Source organism: Barbus barbus (assembly GCF_936440315.1).
Source record: "Barbus barbus genome assembly, chromosome: 36".
In the NCBI taxonomy this organism is placed as follows: domain Eukaryota; kingdom Metazoa; phylum Chordata; class Actinopteri; order Cypriniformes; family Cyprinidae; genus Barbus; species Barbus barbus.
This window is the reverse complement of record NC_136714.1, coordinates 1,466,610-1,490,712: the sequence shown is the minus strand read 5'-3', so window position 1 is coordinate 1,490,712 and position 24,103 is coordinate 1,466,610. Positions and strand designations below refer to the sequence as shown.

Below are 24,103 nucleotides of genomic sequence, written 5' to 3'. Positions count from 1 at the left end.
GAACACAACTATTATAAAAGGTTCAAACGTTCACTGATGCTCCTGAAGGAAACACCATGCATTAAAGACTGTCATGTTAGAATAGAAAAGGGTTCTGTCCAAACTGTTGCTATTAAATTAGAAGCACACAATTCCCTAGAATATCATTATATGCTTAAACATTAAGATTTGTTCTCATGGAAATTACTAAAGTAGTCAAACCTGCTCATTAGAAGGGGGTGACCCAGTACTTTTGGCAATATAGTGTATGTGTATATATATATAATTATTATATATAAGTATTATATATTGCTTTCTTGAGTTATGGCGGCGAAACCAGGCTGTCCTCCAGGTCACCAGGCGGCGCTGTCGCGAGACTCGTGACTGAAGACCAATGAAAATAAGCGGAAGTGTGACGTCAGCAGTCGTACTATCAACAATAAAGTGGTCGAGTCGTGTTTTTGGCTCGATTAATTTCATCATGCCTGAACGAGAATGTAAGTATTATATATTTAATAAACGTTTATGCTGTGTGTGGATAAAGTCATATTTGAGAATATGTCCCGTTATATTCCAGAAGCGCGCGCAGACTTCACAGATAACGTTAATGTTTTGGTGCAAATTAACACAAATATAGCAAAACTGCAGCCAGAACAAATACAGCTTTATATTTTACAGTAAAATGTGTTCTAAGTTAATTTATGACAGTATTTCAGAAGACCCCCGCTATAATGCCGTTCAATGTAACAATAGTTCATAAAACAAACAATCTTATCAGGCATATTTAAAACCAGAAATATTAAAAGATCACACTAAAACTGATTAATTGTCCTTTTAAATCTTTACCAATCTATGCCACTGTCCTTCAAACCACAGATTCGTTTTACATTTGCATTTAATAATATTTAGTATTTTATATATTTTAATAAGTACAAGTCAGAATAATTATGTTGTTCAATTTTTACGTTTTTTCAACAATTAATCGCTTTCAAAATAAAGTTTGTGTTTATATAATATATATATATGTGTGTGTGCTGTGTATATTTATTATGTATATATAGATACATGCTTGTGTATATTTAATAAAAATGTTATGTTCATATATTAAATACTTTTACATATTATATTTATATGTAAATATATACTGCATGTGTGTCTTTATATATATGTAATAAATATATACAGCACACACACACATCTTATCTAAACAAAACCTTTATTTAGGAAGTGATTAATCGTTTCTCAGCGCTATATCTGTTATGCTGATTGAAAATACAACATTATTTCTCACACATATTCTTTTCACTAAAGTTACTTTAAACATTCAGGCAGACGCTTTACTTGCCTTTAACATGCTTTCTATGTATATAAAATCACTTTTGTACATTTAATTTGAAGCAGATGTAAAATGGGACGGTTTACTATAAAGGAATCAGACTGGAGTAGAAGTCTTCAGAGAGCATGAGATGAAGTACAGTGCTTCTGTCATGTATTTGGAGGAGTTCACGTGTATCTTTGGGGTGATGAGCGATTAATACTCACGTGTGTGTGTGTGTCCGTCTCTTTCAGCTGATGTTTACTCCAATCCTCTGGCTCCGGACGGCCATGAGGTGGAGGACCACCGGTCAGCGCTTCAGTAAGTGCTCTTCTCCATCACTTCATCTCAGTGTAATGTGCTGATGACCTCCTCTCACCGACCGTTATAATGATACATCAACTGTGGCTCGAGGACAACATGGTTTCTGGTCATAAAAAGTCACACTTGTGCATTTAAAAGCATTTAAAATTGTTTTAAATCAGAGCCGAAAATCTTAAAGTCATTAAGTCGTGGAATTAAATATTGCATTCTTTGCAAAACAATGAATATCTTCCTCTGTATTTTTGTTTTCCAAAACAAACATCTAAACGTCCTTAAATCAGGATTGAGATGCAAATCTGAAAATCTTGAAAATTTGAACTAAATAATCTAATTTCTGTCAGCGGGGGAACCTTTGAATTCAGTTTATTTTGTTTCTCCTGAGCCTGTTGGCAGATATTTATTCTTGTTTTAATCATAAACTCACTTCATTCTGATCAGTTTCACAGTATACAAGATGACATTTTTTACTTCTCAAGTAAATGTATTTTGGTTTAAGCATCTTTAGACGTTTGGATTGGAAAACAAGACAAAAATACTGAGGAAGAAATCACTTTTTTTGCAGTGTGATAAGCAGGTAGAGTAAAAGTTATTTCTGTTCTCAAGGGGTTTGGAGCTGAGCTATTCAAGGCTGTTTTATATACATGTATATTTAGTATTCAAAAGGAGTAGTTCACGTTCAGAACAAACATTTACAGATAATGTACTCACCCCCTTGTCATGTCATGTCTGTCTTCAGTCGTAAAGAAATAGTTTTTTGAGCAAAACATTTTAGGATTTCTCTCCATATAATAGACTTCTATGGTGCCTTTTGAACTTAAATGTTTGTTCTGGAAGTGAAGTACTCCTTTAAAGACTTTACCGTCATTAAACCTGCAGAAACCCTTTGATGAATACAGTGACGTGAATGTGATTTCATTCTAGTGTTAAATCTATAGCTTTATTAATATGTGACCTCTGATAAGACAAGTGAAACATCAGCAGTGACCGTTATTCAAGAGCAGATGCAATCGTTTTTGTTGCTGTCCATTAAAATGTTAGCTCTAGGTTTCACTATTTTCGTTCTTGATCCTCAGATCTAAGCTGACCAATGATGACTTCAGGAAGCTTCTGATGACCCCGAGATCCACGCCGTCCTCAGCTCCACCCTCCAAAACACGCCACCATGAGTACTTGGACTTGCTTTTTAATACTCGTCTTTCTTTAATCATACGTACACTAGGGGTTGCACGCTCGCTGCTTACTACTTGTCAAAACAAAACCTAAGTTACTTGGCCACTTGTGCTTTGTTACCATTTAAGACATGAAAACGAATCGTTCTTATCAAATAGTAATTATGAATTGATAGCCCAATGGTTACGTCTCCAGAATGTCATGTAAAAACATTAAAATAAGAATGATCACTTTGTATTTAACATGTAACGTGTTTCAGATTGACATGCAACATTGTAACCTTAAGATACATGTCTTTGATGTTGAAGAATAGGTGCCTGCATATTAATTAGGGCTGTCAGTCGATTTTAATTAATCGCAAATTAAATTTGGCTGAAATTACCCACAAAAGATCATTTAAAGCTATTATTGTGTTAAATGAGAAAGTATCAAGTAGACATTACAAATTGTAGCTTTAGAAATAAATATTTTATTTGATTGAGCATTAAATTTAATACTCAAACATTTAGGCTACAACAGCCCAACATAAACTATGGAACATAAAAAAATATAATTTTTAATATTTTAATTAATATTTTAATATTTAACATTTATATTTTAATTCATATTATTTTTTTTTATTTTGTTTATACAATGAAAGTCATTGGTAACCAAAACAGCTCAATTACCAACAAAGTCTTCAAAATACCTTATTTTATGTTGTGCAAAAAAAAAAATTCATATTGGTTTGAAACGAAAATTGATGGCAGACTTAAAATTTTGGGGTGAACTATACCTTGAATGTTTTTTTTAATGAAATGATACTCTAAATAAGAAACTAAAATTACCAGCATGTGGCGGTAAATGTCTTTGAGTCATTTATTAATTCGATTCGTTTAAACTGAAGTAACTGCTTATTTTATGAATAAGCTACTGAATCATTAGTTCACGGTATTGGTTCAAAACGTGGATTTATTCAGAAATGAATCGCTGAGTCGCACAATTCTGCTTTGGCTTTAAACTTAATATTTTCTCTGCAAAATTTAACAAAAACAGACAATATTGTATTTAAAATACAATATAACACAATATTAGCTTCTTATACTGAACTGTTGTACAAAATCACATTTAAACCCGTGATAGATCGGAAAACAAATAGTGAGATATTGCTTATCATTTGATTTAAATATGAGACAAACACTCATACAGCAGCATTTGTTTGCCCCAATATCTTGCATAACTGCATTTATGGATCATATTTGTCAACAGTCGACTGAATGAAATATAAGATGATGTACAGGTCTGGGGGTCGGGGCCAGTGCCTTAACTGCATTAAAATATTTTAATCGTGTTATTTTTCATAACTAATGAATTATGTTAACGCCTTAAACTGACAGCTCTAATATTAATACAATTTATTTGAACAGTTAACAGTTTTGCCAACTTGAACAGGAATCTGTGTCTTTTATATGCTTGCTGTGGTTAATTCACTCTTAAATACTCGATAGCTTCTGCCAGCGGTGACTAGTGGGTAAAGTGGTCTATGCAGCCCTACACTGCATGCTTCCTTGATAACAGTCTGACAAGTCAGTTTGACTTCTTGTTGTGATGAATTTCCCAGGATGCCACGGGAATATAATGAGGATGAGGATCCTGCGGCTCGCAGGCGTAAGAAAAAAAGGTGAGTCGAGGAACCGTGATGAAGAAATCATCTCTCTTCTGCACATATTGACACGTTTCTGATGACTTTATTCACTGCTGATCAAATGGCATTTAACTTTTCCACATTTTAAATTAGCAGCAATGCTCATATTATGAGAAAACTAGAACTAGAAAATTCACACTAAAACCCGTTTCACTTCATTCATGATTTTGTTTTGATAAATGTTGTTTACTTTACTTTGCAGAATACACAGCATATTTATATTTATACTGTATTCACCTCAGATGCCCACTTGTGTTAGCAAGTGGAAAGTTAATTTATTAAAATTGTCATTTCCCCCATGCATTCTTTTATTTGTCATAATATGATGTGATGCACACTAAAACAGGTTTTGATTGTTTTTCTCTGTTGCTGTTTACGCTTCTGTCTGAAGTTACTATGCTAAACTGCGGCAGCAGGAGATGGAGCGCGAGCGCGAGCTGGCGGAGAAATACCGCGACCGTGCTCGAGAAAGACGTGACGGGGTTAATAAAGACTACGAGGAGACGGAGCTCATCAGCACCACGGCTAACTATCGAGCCGTGGGACCCACTGCGGAGGCGTGAGTGTCTTCTGCCATTTGTGCCTTTCATTTCATATTTATTTATTTATTACTGTATGTAATGCAGAATTACACTGGTGGCCAAAATGATTAGAACACTAGTACTTTCAGCAGCTACAGAATGGTTTTAAGTCAGTTATTTCTATCTTTTACTGTAGTGTCAGTAGGAAATATCAGTTTACATTTCCAAACATTCATTTAGCCATTAATTGTAATAATCCAGTGAGATGTTAGTGCTCCACACAGAGATCTGATCATCATCAGTCTGTCTGGAATAACATGAAGAAACAGAACAAACTGAGACAGACTAAATCCAGAAGAAGACGCTTCAGGAAACCTCCTGCAAAGCTACAGAACTGTTAAAAGTTTTAGGCACTTGTGTAAAAATGAGGATGCTGTCAAAAATAATGTCATAAATAGATTTTCTTGATCAATTAACTTCTATTAACTAAATGAAATCAACATTTGGTGTGAGCGTGCTTTGTGTTTAAAGCAGCTTTTGTCCTCGGTGCACTTGAGCAGAGTTTCTCAGGAGGTTTCTTAAAGCGTCTTGGAGACACAGTTCTTCTGGATTTAGTCTATAATATAATCACAGACAGACTGGATGATGATCAGATCAGATCTCTGTGTGGAGCACTAACATCTCACTGGATTATTGCTATTAATGGCTAAATGAATGTTTGGAAATTAAAACTGATATTTCCTTCTGACACACTACAGCAAAAAAAAAATTTAACTGGTAAAAATACTAGTGTTCTAATAAAAATGGCATTATACGGTTGTATATTTTAGTTTTATTATTTGGGGTCCTTTCTTACCTTTTTTGTAAGGTTTTTTGTGTTGGTTAAAACATGCATTTTGTTGTTGTGTTTTATTTTGCTGAACAGGGACAAATCGGCAGCAGAGAAAAGGCGTCAGCTGATCCAGGAGTCGAAGTTCTTGGGTGGTGATATGGAGCACACTCACTTGGTGAAGGGTCTGGATTTCGCTCTGCTACAGAAGGTACGACAGCAAAGCCACTAATCATACAGCTGCCACATACTGGCTTTTGTTTACTCTAGTGTTTCGATTTCAGGTCAGAGCTGAAATCACTAGCAAGGAGCGAGAAGAGGAGGACATAATTGAGAAAGTGCAGAAGGAAGTCAAGTATGTTTTAGAAAATCATATGCGTGTTCATTTTGATCCAGTTCCGAGTATCTTTCAACATGTTTGTGTTTGACAGGAAAGATGAAGATCCAGAGCAGAAGATTGAGTTTAAGACTCGCCTGGGTGAGTTCAGCGTTCCTCTCAGACTTCTTGAGCAAATGAATGCAATAAACAGGCTGTGTGATGTAGCTTAAGATTTTTGCATTTGCACTTGGAAAATTGTAAAAATCATTCAAATATAATCTAGACACTGATTGTTCACTGACTTTTATTTTTTTTACTAAATGAACACAAAAGGAACATTTTAAAATGTAAAGACATGCATGTAAAGCAATGAAACCCATTGAACATCACATAGAACAAGTTGTAGGTTTACGAGTTTGCAAGACTAATTTCGGCATACAGTATCAGATTATTTTGTCCCATCCACTGTCAAAAATTAGTTTTTGGATTCAGTCCCACATTTAAATACAGTTGCCATTCTAGAAACTTTATAGTGTGTATTAGTTGCATGGAAAAATAAGTTTTATTTAATTTGTGAATGGGTTATAAACGGAAAGCGAGCAAAGAATACTCTCTTTACTGTCACTTGAGTTTTGCATTCTTTCAGAAAAAATCAACAAAGTTGTCTGTACTGTGCAATGAATCTCCTATTTGTTGCACAAAATGCATCTGAAAGTAGCAAACGAAAAAGAGGGATAACACTGGATTACTGTCTTTACAAGCTAAACTTTTAACATTAGCGCAATATGCACAATATTCCCGTTTTATATCATCAGCAGAATAACCATGATGATAAAGCTAATATTCAGTGTAGAAAATGTAAACAAATGCAGTAGGGTACCATCAGTGCTTAAACCCGTGATTTGTAAATAAATTCATTAATTACTAAAAACCTAGTTTGAAAGGTCGAACTCTTCCACTTGTTTTTGATGTTGTGTGAGTTTCGTCTGTGTCGTTTAAACTCACAGTGTTTTATTCTGTGTTGTTGTGCTCTTCAGGACGGAACATCTATAGGATCCTGTTCAAGGGTCGTCAGATGGAGCGTAACGAGCTTTTCCTGCCGGGCCGCATGGCGTATGTGGTGGACCTGGAAGACGAGTATGCAGACACAGACATCCCGACCACCCTCATCCGCAGCAAAGCCGACTGCCCCACCATGGAGGTACAGAGACCAAACACACGAGCACTAACCCTGACATTACCTTTCACCTTTTCATTTTTGGGAGAATAATTCCATGTCACTGTAACGAACTTACTTCATAAGCTGTAGTATTTTGAGGATAAAATGAGACGCAGACTACAGGTAGTACTGCATCAACATGCCTGTTTTACTCTTCTTATTTCTCTCATAGATGCATGCACATCATAGTGAATATATGGCTCAAAATCTGAAAAGGGGTGATTAAACGTAAAAAATGATCATAAAGTAATCTTGGCTTGTCAAACCTGTTACATTGATTCAGTTGTTGCAGATTTGTGGACTTGAAAATCAAGTTGTTTTTATTGTCTCGTAACAAATATCTTTAGTTTAAATTAAAATGCAGATTCTGTTGTAAATAATAGTAAAAATAAATAACTCTTTTTAAAGCTTTTAAACCTCACTTCATTCCAAACCAATAAGACATTCGTTCATCTTTGACACACAACTGAAGACCTTTTTACATTTATTCATTTTGCAGATGCTTTTATCCAAAGCAACTTCACCTCGATACATCAAGCGATTCATCTTAAAGAGGCAAACAGACACAGGAAGTCCTCGTAATACAAAGTTTAGGCATTGTTCAAATAAGTCCAAGCTCAACGGTTTATGTTCTTTTATTGCATGACCGACGAAGGTTTACGTGAATAATCATTAAGCGACACATTTTTGTGTGTATTTGACCATTTAGGCGCACACCTTGAGCTAAAAGATGACTTTACATGTCCATGTTCTGCTCCGTCTCTGAGCGCATCACAGAAATCCTCCGAAGCGCAAGTTCTCTTTAGCGGTTTTAAAAACATGAATAAAGCGTTTGGTAGCACTTCATTTTACAGTCCTGTTCCTCATGTACATACTATGTACTTATTATAGTACTTACAATAACTAGGTAATAACTAAGTACTAGCCCTAAACCTAACCCTACCCCACGTAGTTACCTTATATTACCAGTACTTTCTTAAGTACACTGTAAATACATGTAAGTACACGTACCGTAAAATAATCTAGATTATTGTATTTTCATAATTGTTGGAGGCCAAAATCAATTAATTAATTGCACAGGCCTAATTCAGGGCTGCAACATGAAAAGGAAAGGTGCATTGTGGTTTCGGGTGAGGTTGCATGATCAGACTGCACTCACATTTTGATGATTTTTTAAAGTGTTGTCAAACTGCTGTTTTTGTTCCTCAGGCTCAGACGACGCTCACCACTAACGACATAGTCATCAGCAAACTGACGCAGATCCTGTCGTACCTGAGGCAGGGCACCCGCAACAAGAAACTGAAGAAGAAGGACAAAGGTAGTTTTCTCTGCACCGGCCCGCTGCTGTGTTCATTAGAGATCAGCTTTTTGAGTCTGTTTTGTAGTGATGTCCTTGAAGTTTAAGTCACTGAAACAAGACTATAATCCATGTGTCTTTTCATACTTGGGCAAACTGAGAAAATTAACTAAATTAAGTGAGTTTGTTTAAAACAAGGACTAATATCTTTCAGAGGGGAATGAAAACTTGTTTTCCCTTTGAATTAAGTTGATTTTTCTAAGCCTGTTGGCAGATATTTGTTCTTGTTTTAATCATAAACTCTTTTGATCAGTTTTACAGAAAACAAGACTTCTTATCTTATGTGGTTTTGCTCCTCAAGTAAATGTATCTTAAATGAAGAATCTTTAGATATTTGCACTGAAAACAAGACAAAAGCACTACAGAAAAGCATTGTTTTGCAGTGTGAACAGAAGTTACAGTAAAAGTGATTTCTATATCCTAGCCTAGTGGTTTGGAGCAGAGCTATTCAAAGCTTAAGCAATTTTTTGTGAAATTAATAAGTAATGGAGATCTGTTGTATTTTCAAACTTTGAAGTGTTGCTAATACAACACATTGTGTTCCTTAAATTTTCTTTAATTAGTCTTTAAAAAGTCTTACATTTACCTTCATAAACCCTGAAAAACCCTGCATAATTTTTGTCCCTATTTGCTCCAATAGCTATTTCAATGACCTTCCAATCGAAAGAAAAAAAAATCAAGAGATTGGTTCCATTGTTCAGAAGCGAGGCAATCACATTCATGCAGCAGCGTTAACTAGTTTTGGGTAATTTAACATCAGGGTAATATAACACCAAGTATTGTGTTATAAATGTGCATTACATCTTTAAAAAATGAAAATATAAAAAAAATGACTATCTACCGTGTTAATAGCTCTGGAAATGCATCATCAAAAGGGTTTGAAGAGTCCATGATGTAACTCATCCTTAGTGTTTGTAAAAGCGAAACTTTAGTGTTTTCTCTGTTTTCAGGACGTCTGGATGAGAAGAAGGCACCAGAGGCCGACATAAGGTGAGTTCACACGCAATCAGTTTATGTTTATGATCTGAACAGAAGCTTGCTAACATCTGTGTGTGTTTGCAGCATCTTTGACGACATCGGTGATTACACACCCTCCACCTCCAAGAGCATCAGAGACAAAGAGAAGGAGCGCTACCGTGAGCGAGAGCGAGAGCGAGAGAGGGAGAGAGAGAGGGAGAGAGAGAGAGAGCGAGAGCGAGATCGTGACGAGGAGAAAAGGCGGCACAGTTACTTTGAGAAACCCCGAGCTGATGACGAGGTCTGTCTTTACGTGAAAACGATTCTCATTGCCTCTGACTATTTGTGCAAAACTTAAGAATATCACTAATAATTATAATACGTCTAATGTATATACAATATTTCTGTCTCTTCAGGCCATGGACATTGATAAAGGTAAATGTTTACAATCTTCCTATTCCTCATATTCTTGCCACTTTTTGGAATGCAGTGTTTAATTTGGAATTTAAATTCAGTGCATAATATAATTGCATGTTAATTGCAATAAAATGAATATGAGATTTATATTAAATGCAATTAGCTGAGCTTAAGAGTGCCTTTCTTAACCCACTTAAGTCTTTACAAGTAATTTCATAATTATTTCTCTTGTCCTGTCTTTAAAGTATACTGCCAAATGTACTTGCAAGGTATTATGGGAAATTAAAACATACTTTAATGTCATTTCTATTGAATGCTGGTATGTTGTATATATTTGTAATAACACATTTGTAATGATGATGTTACGATGTATTGCATTTAGAATATGTTAACTTTTACATGTAGTGTTATTTGACATTACATTTAAAGTAGATGTGTACAACTTTAAAGCATGACTAAAGATTAGTAAAATGATTTAAATGTACTTCTAAAACAAACAAAAAATACACTCAATTACACAAATGTGCTTAAGTGTACTTATCTGTGAGTGCAGATTAAGCACACTTATTTATCATTAAGCACACATCTTTATCACAAAGGTATTCAAAGAAATGCTGTCAGACCTGCGTTTGAATGCTAAAGTCCAGTCCTATATTTGAGTGCTGTGATGGTCTCTTTCAGGTCCAGGCTCTGTGAAGGACCAGATCAAGCTGATCAATGAGAAGTTTGCTGGAGCCGCTCATTTGCAGGGCCAGGAAGCATATCCTTCACGTGACTGCAGAACTGCAGCATGCACTCTCTGAGACTGAAAATCAATCACTATTGCATATAGTGTATAGTAGGGCTGCCCCCGATTAAAGATTCTTATAGTCAGTTCATTTAAGCCATTAGTCGACTAATCACACTTTAATTAATAAATATATATGAGTTCAATATGTAATGAGACTATGAAGGAGTCTGAAAAAAATAGATGTTTTAATTATTTATTAATAAACTATTTCTGAGTCCGTGTCAGCTGCATGTCCGCAGTACAGTGATGCGCCTTTCATATGGATTACATAATCAGTGTTTTCGCTTTGAATTGTTTCATTTTAAAGTAGACATTTCAAGCTTTCTGTAGATATATTTCTTATGTCTGTGAGACAAGTATCCTACACACTGAGCTTCGATTCATTTTTGTGACGCGCTCCAGCGCATCCTGTTTGTTTTCTTTATTTTACAAAAGCGCAAAGTTTTGTCGATATTGTGAGCAAAAAGTAATGCAAAAGTAATGTAACACATTTACTTTCCAGAAAAAGTAATGCAATTAGTTACATTTTAGGGAATAATGCAATATTGTAATGCATTACTTTTAAAAATAACGTTCCCCAACACTGATTGTGAGTGTACACAGAAGTTGGCCCTTTACGGTTTCGAATGTGTTACTCTTATCTGTATAATAAGTAGAAATGGTGGTGGATTTTAAGTTGTTTCCACTGTTATTAAGAAAAAAATGCATGTGATTGTGCGGCGTCTCAGCACAAACACTTGGGTATTTTCCTAATAGCACACATTTATCTAGGCTAATTTTAGGGTGAGCGGACGTGTAAAGTTGCCGCTACTTGTATATTTACATTTTAAATGATCAGCCATATTTGAGGTCAACTTGGATTTCCTGCTCAATATGCCTACTGTATTTAGTACAAGTACCAGCCTTTTTTTCTGTGTTTAACCAACTAACAAAATTTTGGTCGACTATTAAGGGGGCAGCTCTAGTGTGTAGATTATTAACATCATGGCTTGTTAAATGCTTACGCTCTAGTGTTGTTGAGTTTGTGTCTTTAACCGTGAGCACTGGAAGCCGACGTGAAGAGAAGAAGCATCTTGGAGATTTCTTTGGGATGTCAAACAGTTACGCCGAGTGTTATCCTGCCACGTGAGTTACGCCGCCGCGTCTTCTTCTGTCATGTACGGTTGAGGATGCTGATGATGTTGAGTTTGGGAATGTGTTGCTTCTCTGTTGTAGAATGGATGATCTGGCTGTGGACAGTGATGAGGAGGTGGACTACAGCAAGATGGACCAGGCATGAGTGATTTTGAGTTGTAATGGAGACTTGTCTCTGTGTGTCTCTGGTCAGGAGTGTTCACGTGTGTGTCTGTCTCTAGGGTAATAAGAAGGGTCCTTTGGGCCGCTGGGACTTTGACACGCAAGAGGAGTACAGCGACTACATGAACAACAAGGAGGCACTTCCCAAGTAACACAGACTCTGTTTTTCACCAGTTTACATCAGTTTGAGGTTGTGTGCTCACTTTAATCATGATGATAATTTTGTTTCTGTAGGGCTGCCTTCCAGTACGGCATCAAAATGTCTGAGGGCCGAAAGACTCGCCGCTTTAAAGAAACCAACGAGAAGGCTGAGCTGGACCGACAGTGGAAGAAAATCAGCGCTGTGAGTTTACAGGCTCTCATCTGCAACGTTCTGTGAAGTGTTTAAGAATTTGAGATGTAGTGGAATAAAACGCTGTATAAGCAGTGACCAACTAGGGGGGTGGGATTTATTTATTTACTGTCTGCGATAATATCGTAATTGTTGTTTTGGTAATGTGCGAGCTGACTCGACTGGGCAAAAAACACATAAAAACTTGTCTTGTGAGTTTGAAAGCATGCACTGCGTGATGAAGTTTACTAGAATGCAGTTTGAATGACTCAATTCAAGTTATGAAAGCAAAAAATATCCGTTTCTTTTTTACAAGCTGTGATACATTTTAGTAATAACGCACAAGCATCAGTGCCGTTTTCCTAAATATTAGCACATGAGTGTTATCGCAAATGTAGTATTGATTTTATATAACAGTTCAATAATAAGTTAATATTGAGTGTGTTACATTTTGGAGGCAATACTGTCTTGTTTTTTTCTGTTTGGCCAATGAAAGCCGTCGGAGCAGGACATTTATGCATCTCATGGCAACACTGCGGTGTTTCATTCCTGAATGAATCTGTTTTTGAATGAGTCATTTGAGTCAGTGATTCAATGATCCATTCATAAAGACAGCCACTTGCTTTGTTTCTACATGAAATAGGTGTAATAAATGAATCACACATTAAGGCAGGGGTTTGCCGCCACCTATTGGTGGTTTTCATGTCATATTTATTTATCCACGACAAGCCTAAACCAGAGCAAAAACACACTCAGCAAAATATCAGTTAATTATCGTTTACGATAAATCCTGAGAAATACAAAGTTTTTTGTTGTTGTCCATATCGCACACCCCTATGACCCACATGAGCTGCAAACAGATGTTTGGTGGTGATGTTCAGACAGAGTATTAACGTGCTGCAGGACTGGATGTGACACTGTCTCTGTTTATTTCAGATCATTGAGAAGAGAAAGAAGATGGAGGCAGATGGGTGAGTGTCAACGGTTTCTCTTTTCTTCAGTCACTGAAGTTTTAAAGTCTTCAGTTTTAAAAATATCCTAAACATCCTTAATCGGGTCAGTCATGTGTCATCACAAAAGTTTATCATTTGGAAAAGTCTTGCTAAGTTTTGCTAAATAAAACAAGTGATTTTTACACCATTCAAACACAAGAAGATGCGAAAGAACTTATTCGGTTGTGTCATGGTTTGAGGCACTTTTCTGTGCACACAGAAGAAACCGAACACTTTAAAGCAGTTCAAATGTTAACGCATCTTACCAAGATGCAATTTTATAGATGGTTTATACTTCTTTTTTTGCACATAAATGAACCAAGGTGAACATTTACCTCTTAACTCTTAGCATTGGCTATACAGTGCATCCGGAAAGTATTCACAGCACTTCCCTTTTTCTACATCTTATGTTACAGCCTTATTCCAAAATGGATTAAATTATTTTCCTCAAAATTCTACAAACAATACCCCATAATGACAACGTGAAAGAAGTTTGTTTGAAATCTTTGCAAATTTATTAAAAATTAAAAATTAAAAAATCACATGTATATTAGTATTCACAGTCTTTGACATGACACTCGAAATTGAGCTCAGGTGCCTCCTGTTTCCACTGATCATCCTTGAGATGTTTCTACAACTTGATTGGAGTCCACCTGTGGTAAATTCAGTTGATTGGATATGATTTGGAACGGCACACACCTGTCTACTTAAGGTCCCACAGGTAACTCTGCATGTCAGAGCATACACCATGAAGTCCAAGCAATTCTCTGAAGACCTCCGAGACTGGATTGTGTCGAGGCACAGATCTGGGGAAGGGTGCAGAAAAATTTCTGCAGCATTGAAGTTTCACAGAAGCATGCAGTCTCTGTTACCCTTCATGGAAAAAGTTTGAAACAACCAGGACTCTTCCTAGAGCTGGCCTCCTGGCCAAACTGAGCAACTGATGGAGAAGGGCCTTGTCTAGACTGGTGACCAAGACCCTGATGGTGACTCTAGTTGAGCTCCATGATCATATGTGGAGATAGGAGAAATCTACAGAAGGACAAACATCACTGCAACACTCCACTGATCCGGTCTTTATGGCGGCGTGGCCAAACTCAATTCTCTCCTCAGAGAATACACATGAAAACACACTTGGAATTTGCAAAAAAGCACCTAAAGGACCCTCAGACTGTGAGAAACAAGATTCTCTGGTCTGATGAACCTTTATTCCAAGCATCATGTTTGAAGGGAACCAGCTCTGCTCATCACCTGCAGAGTAGCATCCCAAAAGTAAAGTGTGCTGGTATCAGTCTCATGCTGTGGGGCTGATTTTCAGCAGCAGGGACTGAGGGACTCGGCAGAGCTCCCTCAGTCCCTTAAAGCTCAGTGCTTAAAGATATTGAGAGAGCCTTAATGAAAATCCAGTCCCGAGCATTCAGAACCTCAGACGGGCAGAAGGTTTACCTTCCAACAGGACAGTGACCCAGCCAGAGCCAGAGCTTAAACCCAATCAAATATTTCTGGAGAAAGCTGAAAATGTGCGTCTGCCCCCATCCAACCTGACAAGAGCTTGAGAGATGAGGAGGAATGGCAGATAATTGCCAAATGATGATGATCAAAGCTTGTTGCATCATACCCAAAAAGATTTGAGGCTGTAATTGGTGCAAAAGGTGCTTCAAAAAAGTATTGAGCAAAGGCTGTGAATACTTATGTACATGCGATTTTATTTTACTTTTTTACCTTTTTTATTTTTAATAAATTTGCAAAGATTTCAAACAAACTTCTTTCACGTTGTCATTATGGGGTATTGTTTGTAGAATTTTGAGGAAAATAATTTAATCCATTTTGGAATAAGGCTGTAACATAACATAAAATGTGGAAAAAGTGAAGCATTGAATATTTTCCGGATGCACTGTAAATATGTGACCCACTGGCCAGTAACAAAAATCCCTAGTTTTGAACCCTGATTTTTTTTTTTTTCTCTCCAAGAATTCATCTTGGAAACCATTGACATATGGTCCGGATTGCTTTTGTTCAGTAAAATGCATTTCGTTACCAGTTGCAGAAAACGCTTTAATTAGTCTTACTAGTCATCAATTTTTTGGCCATAATTTTTTTTTTTAATTGGTTGCATAAATGTGGATTGGTCTAATTTAAATCTGAAAAATATGACTCGTTAGCCATTGATAACTGCTAGTTGGTCAGACTAGTCTTAGGTCAGAGGCTAAGTTTATGTGAGTGGTCCCAGTTGTTGTTAATAACATGCTGCTCAACTCTCAAAGCCTGTTTCTCTCGACTCCCTGCGGTCCACAGACAGCACACTTAAAGAGCATCAACATATCAGTGCCTTTATTAATAATGAGCATCTCTGATGGCTGATATTGATTTGCTCAAAAATAGCTACCACCAATCTGATGAAACCACACTAGCTTGTGTGTTTTGATTGTTTGAACCATCGCTCTTGTTATTATCTCAGGTTTGGGATTGACCTTACATTGAAACTTGCATTTCTTGTTCGGACAGCAATAATATTACATCACATATGGTCTGATATGGGCCTCTTTGAAAATGAAATGCACTTGATTTGAGCAGATAATGGGAATTGTGCTATGATCGGATCTAAATTTAGTGTGTGTATTTTGAAATGAAATGTGTGTTCATGATCTGTCGTCTTCTGTTTCTTCTCTAATACAGGGTGGATGTAAAGCGGCCCAGATATTAAAGCTTCAAGAATCCTTCCAGATGCATGTATATGATCCATATGTATAAACAGTAAATGAGTTGTGGTGTTTTTCCGATTCCTCATGAATACAGTGGTAGAGAATGGATGTTAAAAGATGTTGTTGTTTCTAATTTTTACTGTTAATCCCAAGTTTTTTGGCAGTGTGCTTCAGAATTAGATGCAATTGTGACACCAGAGCTTCTAGAAACGAAATGATCCTTTATTGTGACTTTTTAGTGTTTTCAATTTTATTGCAAACATTGATGTGGCTTTGTCCTTCTGGAAATAAACACATCCCGTGACATGATCAAATGCACATGCTCAAGTCCTGTTTGAATGCATTTATTTATAAATACAAATGCACTGTCATGTAATTCTGAGTAACAATAAAGCATAACACTCTCTGGAATGCAGTGTCATTCATTATATGTGACTCTGGACCACAAAATCATTCATAAGGGTAATTTTTTTTTTTTATTGAAATTTATGCATCATCTGAAAGCTGAATAAGCTTTGCATTGATGTATGGTTTGTTAGGATAGGACCATTTTTGGCTGCGATACAACTATTTGAAAATCTGGAATCTGAGGGTCTTCGATATTAGTTATTAGTAAGGCATATTACTAATTAAAAATGAAGTTTTGATATATTTACGGTAGGAAATTTACAAAATATCTTCATGGAACATGATCTCTACTTAATATCCTAATGATTTTTGGCATAAAAGAAAAATGTATAATTTTGACCCATGCAGTGTATTGTTGGCTATTGCCCCAAATACACCCCAGCGACTTAAGACTGGTTTTGTGCTCCAGGGTCACATATATGTACCACTGGACATTTTATTGCCAGCATGTTAAATATGATTAAATGGGAAGTTAATACATTGTGACATTAAAAAAGATTGCCAAACAGTTGCCGGTTGCCATTGACTTCCATGGTACGGAAAACAATACTATGGAAGTCGATGGCTACTGTCATTGTTTGGTTACCAACATTCTTCAAAATATTGTTCAAGATGAACCATCTCTTAAAGGATTTAATTAATTAAAACCAGTCTGTTCAGACGGTTGTTACGGCCATCATAGATTTACTAGCATGTTCTGCTGGTCTTCATCCATTGAAATTGGGGTTTTGTTGATCCATCTTATTTTCTTACTCGCTCCTCATTGTTTGTCATTGAGGTTCCTAAAAGTGTTAGTGACAAAAACAACACTGTAGCATCTAAAAAGGATCACACAATTCACCAGGCAGTTTTGATCTTCTCCAGATGTTAACTGATGGACTGGAGTGGTGTGGATTATTGTGATGTTTTTATCAGACTCTCATTCTGACGGCACCCATTCACTGCAGAGCATCCATTGCTGAGACACTGATGCAGAGACACATTTCTACAAATCTGATGAAGAAACAAACTCATCCTAATCTTGCATGCCTTGAGGGTGAGTAAACTGTTTTTGGATGAATAGTTCTTTCTATAAGTCATTAGTAATGCGTCAGTAAATTGAGGCAGTCATGACGCTGATTAACTTCTGTCCATGAGATCATAAGAGAAACGGTGAGCTCTTCACAATACAGTGATGATTTCTCTATCTTTCTCCACATGATTCTGCACACAATGTCAGATGACACAATCATTTCTGAGACATTAAGACAGTGGGATGGTTTATTTTAAGTGCAGGCTCACCATGAAGATCTCTGTGTGACGTAGGATCAGCTCTTTGGTGAGTTGAACCAAGGCTGCGTTCATGGCGAGGTCCTGGAACAGCGTGACCACAAATATCACGGCCAGATTATGAGCCGTCATGCGGTTCTTCTGACTGTGCATCTGAACACTGAGAGAGCAGATACCGACATGATTCACAACAACTCAACATAACAAAAGGGTCTGAATACTTTCGGAATCCTGTGTGTGAGATTGTTGCACACTTTATTTTTCAGTCCTATACTTTAAAGTATATATATATAAAGTGTAGCTGAAATAAACTTGCAATAGTTCCACTTTAGCACAATCAAATATACTAAGTATATGTTTAATTGTACTTCAGCACTACTTCTGCTCAATTAAAGTGCATTAAGTACAAAATTAGTTGTTCCAATTTAGCAGACATACCGGTTTAGTATACCAAAAGTACAATTGCACGACATTTTATTAAGCACATAAATATAAAAAATATATTTGTAGTATACTTGGCATGAAATAAATGTGATTCAAATATATTTAAGTATATTTATTTTCCAGGGTTGTCTTACGTGTGCAGGTGTCCACACAGAGCGGCCAGTGTCACGCGGCTGTCTGGAGGAAGCTGTTTAAGCAGGTTGCGGTACATCTGCAGCCTCTGTTTTTCATCTGACAGCACTGTGGAGACAACTGCATGTCAATACACCACAGTCTTTATATACAACATGTCATTAATGCATGCATGACAATTCTTTAATGCCAAAGCTTGAGCAAACACAGGATTCACAACGACAGGATCTCAGAAATCTGTAATGAGAGCAATATGGCCATGTTCAACGAGTTTATGCACATGAGCAGCGACTTTATTTATTTTTTATTTTTTTGAGAGCAGACTGACAGAACCAGTGAAAGGATCTTGCTGTGTTTGTTAGAGCACTGATGGCTGAGAGCAGACGTACCGGCAGCTTTGAGCCAGAGCGGCTTGTGTGCGTTTGGTATGAGCTCAAAGCTCTGCCGCAGGATCTGTTTCAGAGCTCCTGAAATGTCCACGATGGAGAGCTCGTCTGTTTCCAGAAGCGTTCCTCTTGGAGAAACACTCAGAGCATCGACCATCTTACTGACCTGAGGAGCGACTCCACATCGCCGGTACAAACCCTCCACCTTCAGCCCTGAAACAAAGCATAAAACATCCTATAAGAGACTTCCATTTGGTGTTTTTCTAAAAATTAATAAATGAGACTTTTCTAGTATATATATAAGCTTTCATATGTGGTCCTGGATGCTGATTGGTCAATCCAGCATTGTAGCTGTGCAAAAATACAAGTGCTGTCAAACAATTAATCGCGATTAATCACATCCAGAATAAAAGTTTTAGTTTACATAATATATGTGTGTGTATGCGGTGTATATTTATTATGTATATATGAATACACACACGTACAGTATATATTTAGAAAAGGCCAATTCTTTTATTTTTGCTGTAGACTGGAAACATTTGGGTTTGACATCAAAAGATGAATATGAGATGAGAGATTAACATTTTAGCTTTTATTTACAGGTATTTTCATCTGGATCTGATACACAACTTAGAAGATAGCACCTTTTGTTTGAACCCACACATTTTTCATGATACCAAAAGTATTGGAACAGATAGAATTAACAGATTAAAGTGAAAAAGACTTAATATTTAGTTGCAAATCCTTTGCTTTCAATAACTGCATCAAGCCTGAGACCCATTGACATCACCAAACTTTAGCATTCTTCTTTTGTGATGCTTTCCCAGGCTTTCACCGCAGCCTCTTTCAGTTTTGGGGGGTTACTCCCTTCAGTCTCTTCTTTAGCAGGTAAAATGCATCCTCTACAGGGTTTAAGTGTGGAGATGGACTTGGCCAGTCGAAAACCTTCCACTTCTTGCCCCTGAAGCACTTATTAGAAGTGTACTGAAGTGTGTTGAGAAATTAATATAAAAGTGTGCTCTCTTTACAAGTACAGGTTTTGGTCACACTTTATTTTAAGGTCCAGTTCTCACTATTAACTATAAGTTTTGCCTCGACAAGTTAATGATACAAGGATAGCCATGAAACGGTTCTTTTAATTTTTCAAATAACTACATCAATTATTCTGGTCACACTTTAGATTAGATGGGTCATACTATGACTTTTGCCTCAATATACTCCTAATTACTGCTTATTAATACTAGTAAAGTAGTTAAGTTTAATAACTGGGTAGGATTTAGAACAGGTGTGTCCAAGCTCGGTCCTGGAGGGCCGGTGTCCTGCAGAATTGAGCTCCAACCCTAATCAAACACACCTGAAGCAGCTAATCAAGGTCTTACTAGGCATACTAGACACTTCCAGGCAGGTGTGTTGAGGCAAGCTGGAGCTAAATTCTGCAGGACAACGGCCCTCCAGGACCGAGCTTGGACACCGCTGATTTAGAATAAGGTCTTGCAGAATAATATATGCTTTTTAAGTAATAATAAACAGCCAATATCCCAGTAATATTCATGCTAATAACCAACAAGTTAATAATGAGAATGTGTTTAATTAGTGTTACCAATATTCTTATTAACTCACCAAAAAGTGAGAAGGGTACATAAAAAGCATGCATTTTAAGGTTAGACATTAAATTTTGATGTTAACTTCAGTATTGTATTGTATATAAGTATTCTACAGTCTCACAGTATTAAGTTCAATTACATAAGAAGTAACTGTAATTCAGAAAAAATACGAGTACTTTATTTTTTCAAGGTAGTTACTTAGTAATTAGTTACACCCAACATATAAGCAATAAGGTTTTCCTTTATTGAAATTGGCCAAACTGAAGTTGCATGTATTCAATGCTGTTCTCTTCAATTATTTTTCCAGCTCATGACTCACCATACTGTGTGATGTGAGATATACAACGGTCTATGGAGCAGGGCACGGATCCTGAGCGCAGGGGCCCGTCTGTGGTCGAGCGCAGGGCCCTCTGCACGAGCTCATGCCACCGCAGACAGCTGTTCTCCAGCTCAAACTGCATGTGTAACGTCCTGCACCAAACACACACATGCATCAGTCAGCTAACCCAGAAATGACTTTGACACTTGTGATGTTCAGCTGTAGATTCGTCAGTAATCAAATGCTTGTCAAACACATTGCATGTAATTATGCATAATTTATTGTTATTATAATAGTAAGTACATGTAACGTGTAACAATGACACCATGAAATAAAGTGTTACCTTTTTGGAATCTAATTACAGAATCCAGATTACATGTAATCAGTTACTACCATCTCTGATAGTGAGTATACTTGTACCTCTTGGTACTGAATTGGGACACTTTTTATTTTATAGAAGTGTAAGTGTAACAAAACAACTAGTTTTTCTTTTCTGCTGCAACTAAAAAGTGGACTAGCTATATACTTCTAGATCAATTTTTAGTTCAGTAAAGTACACTTTTGAGTGTACTCTCAGTAAACTACAAGTTTAATAGTGTTATAATGAAAATATACAAGAGCAGTTACTTATTATAGTACTCACATCATGTAATAATTATCAGTAAAATCAGTCGTATGTTTCTGTGTGGGTTAATAGCACTGTGTACAAAACATGAACTATTTACTCTAAACTCTTCCACCCCAAAATGGACTTGTGACTTTAAACTTGAACGTGCAAGTTTATCAGATATAAAACATTCATTATTTTCTCTTTGGTCAGATTTCAGGTTCGGTAGATGAATTAAAACATATTTTACACCACTGTTTGAGAACAAAACAACTAGTGCTGTCAATTGATTCAAAAGATTAACTAATTGATCACACGTTTTCCTGTAATTAATCATGATTAATTGCATAATAATATGATATATTTATATTGTCATGATTTCACACTGAATATCCAAATTAATGTCAAAACAACATAAAGATGGTATATTTTAAATATGTGTTTAATGGCATATTTTTACTAAAAGCCTATTATCGATGATTACTGCTACTGGTGTCTCTATTAAATGCATTTTCTCCCAGTTTTAGCCATTAATTAGAGCCACTCAACATTACAGCATAATTGGAAGACATTATTTTCAATATTAGTGAACGTAATCATCACATAAACTGTAAATCTTTATTCAAGCTACAAAAGTGAATCAGCGAGCAGAGCAGTGAGTGATTTCTATTTTTCTTCTGTTCTTTGTTTCACTTTAAAACAGCGCTGTCTCTTTAAAACCTGACGCACATCTGATTTCTCCCAACTCTTTACGATCAGTTAGGACTTTTAACTTAAGACAGTATTTACGAGGTCGCTCACCAAAAACAGGCATTTTGACATAATTTTAGAAATTATAGAAATTAATACTTTTATTTAGCAAGTATGCTTTAACTTGATCAAAGGTCATGATAAAGACGTATAATGTTACAAAAGATTTCTATTTCAGATAAATACAGTTCTTCTGAACTTTCTATTCATCAAAGAAACCTGAAAAAATTACATTCAGCTATTTTCAACATAATATTAATAATAATAATAAATGTTTTGAGCAGCAAATATGAATGATTTCTGAAGGATCATGTGTCTGGAGTAATGATGCTAAAATTCAGCTTTGAAAGCACAGGAATAAATTACATTTTAAAACATAATCAAATAGAAAACAGTTATTTTAAACGGTAAAATATTTCAAAATTGTACTGTTTTGTATTTTGGATCAAATAAATGCAGCCTTGGAGAGCAGAAGAGACTTCTTTCAAAAATATTAAAAATCTTACTGTTCAAAAACTTCATAATAGTTTTCAAGTAGAATAATATCACTGATGCACAAGCTTGCTATGACCATACATTTGCATGTGATGCTGTATACAGGACACTGACCTGTCAGGAAACTCCAGCAGGATGCAGTTCTCGGAGCGCTGCAGATCTGTAGAGAAGACAGACCGTATTTGTTTAACTGACATTACTCTGGCAGTGTTTGATGATCTGAAGTGGGCTGTGATACTGACGGCAGCGTGTCTGACTGTCCAGAGTCAGCGTGTCTGTGGAGCCGTGTTTTGTGTGAATGCTCATCTCTCCGTCCTGTAGGGTGCACCACACTTCTGCACACTGCAGCGCTGCTCCCTCGCGTATGGAGGCTCTGGACACGGCACAGACCCCCAGCAGATCCTCGGTCACCCCGGCACCCGCCAGCACAATCTACACACAGCAGCTTCTCATCAGTCTCAATATTTGATCCCACTTTATATTAGTTGGCTTTAACTACTATGTACTTACATTTAAATTAATCATTTGATACAATGCACACGTTTTTACATTGTACTTATATTTTTAAAAATACCTGTATGCAATTACACTGTTGACCAATCCCTTGTACCTTAACCCACCCTTAAACCTACCCATACCACCAAACCTGTCCCTAACCTTACCCGTATCCCACCTCAATAGCAGCAAAAGTGTTTTGCAATACAATATTAACACAATAAGTACATTAACCTTATTTTTTTGATGTAAGTACATAGTAGTTAAGGCCCCCTAATATTAAGTATGACCCAATATTTATTTTAAAATCTCAGAGGTACTTCATATAAAAAAATAAATCAGGTGAAAGAGGATCAGATGACAAAAAGTTGGTGAATTTGTGCATTTTAATGTGTTTGTAAGACAAACAAAAGCATTAAATGGTCAAATAACCGACATAATAAAAATTGTGTTCATCAGTGCTTGATGCAATGTTAAAACAACTTCTTAAACCTGAAATGAGTGTATATATATATATATATATATATATATAAGCGGTAGGCTATTTTAGAAAGAAAATGTAAAAGATGAAAAAGAGGAATTAGGGAGAACCAATAAATTATTGCTATATTGTAAATAATATGTAATCATGTAATCCATTAAAAAAGGTACTGTGGTCTGATTACAAGTATTTTAAAATACAATTTAATCTAATAACAAGTACTTAATTTTTGGAATCTGATGACATAATCCAGATTAATCAGTCACTACGCAGCTCTGCTGATATGTTCAGTAGGACAGAGATGTGGTTTTACCTTCATGATGTGCAGCATGTGACTGAGGAGGGCGTCTCGTCCGTCTGCCCTGCAGATCAGTCTGTCTGTCAGCGATAACACCTCAAACTCATGGGTTTGCCTGTAAACCACACGGTAAGCATTATTACACTTCCTGAATTAAATGCATGTGCTGCTCAAAATATTAATAAGAGAAGCTTGAAAGAATAGTTTCCCTTA

General features: G+C 36.3%; 2 protein-coding genes across 2 annotated transcripts in view; one reads left to right on the top strand and one right to left on the bottom strand.

The window, feature by feature from the left end:
• The first annotated feature begins 371 nt into the window (after positions 1 to 371).
• On the top strand, positions 372 to 16,610 carry LOC306855708 (protein Red-like). The gene is made up of 20 exons (XM_079394524.1): positions 372 to 476; positions 1,549 to 1,615; positions 2,692 to 2,784; positions 4,389 to 4,448; positions 4,864 to 5,031; positions 5,919 to 6,033; positions 6,107 to 6,177; positions 6,254 to 6,300; positions 7,179 to 7,342; positions 8,570 to 8,678; positions 9,668 to 9,707; positions 9,780 to 9,975; positions 10,091 to 10,109; positions 10,773 to 10,851; positions 11,926 to 12,006; positions 12,097 to 12,154; positions 12,237 to 12,325; positions 12,412 to 12,520; positions 13,445 to 13,479; positions 16,177 to 16,610. The coding sequence occupies exons 1-20, from the start codon at positions 374 to 376 to the stop codon at positions 16,202 to 16,204; spliced, it is 1,731 nt and encodes a 576-aa protein (XP_079250650.1). The 5' UTR covers positions 372 to 373; the 3' UTR covers positions 16,205 to 16,610.
• The window catches only part of LOC306855707 (arf-GAP with Rho-GAP domain, ANK repeat and PH domain-containing protein 1-like), a 25,152-nt gene continuing 17,646 nt past the window's right edge, over positions 16,598 to 24,103 (bottom strand). Inside the window, exons 16-23 of the mRNA XM_079394523.1 lie at positions 23,906 to 24,005; positions 22,859 to 23,048; positions 22,731 to 22,776; positions 20,765 to 20,916; positions 18,845 to 19,054; positions 18,458 to 18,563; positions 17,892 to 18,039; positions 16,598 to 17,813 (exon numbers count right to left, since the gene is read on the bottom strand). Coding sequence (XP_079250649.1) covers positions 17,772 to 17,813; positions 17,892 to 18,039; positions 18,458 to 18,563; positions 18,845 to 19,054; positions 20,765 to 20,916; positions 22,731 to 22,776; positions 22,859 to 23,048; positions 23,906 to 24,005 — 994 coding nt within the window. The 3' untranslated portion in view covers positions 16,598 to 17,771. The remainder of the gene's footprint in view (positions 17,814 to 17,891; positions 18,040 to 18,457; positions 18,564 to 18,844; positions 19,055 to 20,764; positions 20,917 to 22,730; positions 22,777 to 22,858; positions 23,049 to 23,905; positions 24,006 to 24,103) is intronic.

Coding starts and splice junctions, on each gene's coding strand:
- LOC306855708 (XM_079394524.1), top strand. CDS start 374: ATGAAAATAAGCGGAAGTGTGACGTCAGCAGTCGTACTATCAACAATA. Junction 8,679..9,667: donor ACTGAAGAAGAAGGACAAAG/GTAGTTTTCTCT, acceptor CTCTGTTTTCAG/GACGTCTGGATGAGAAGAAG. Junction 12,155..12,236: donor ACTACAGCAAGATGGACCAG/GCATGAGTGATT, acceptor GTCTGTCTCTAG/GGTAATAAGAAGGGTCCTTT.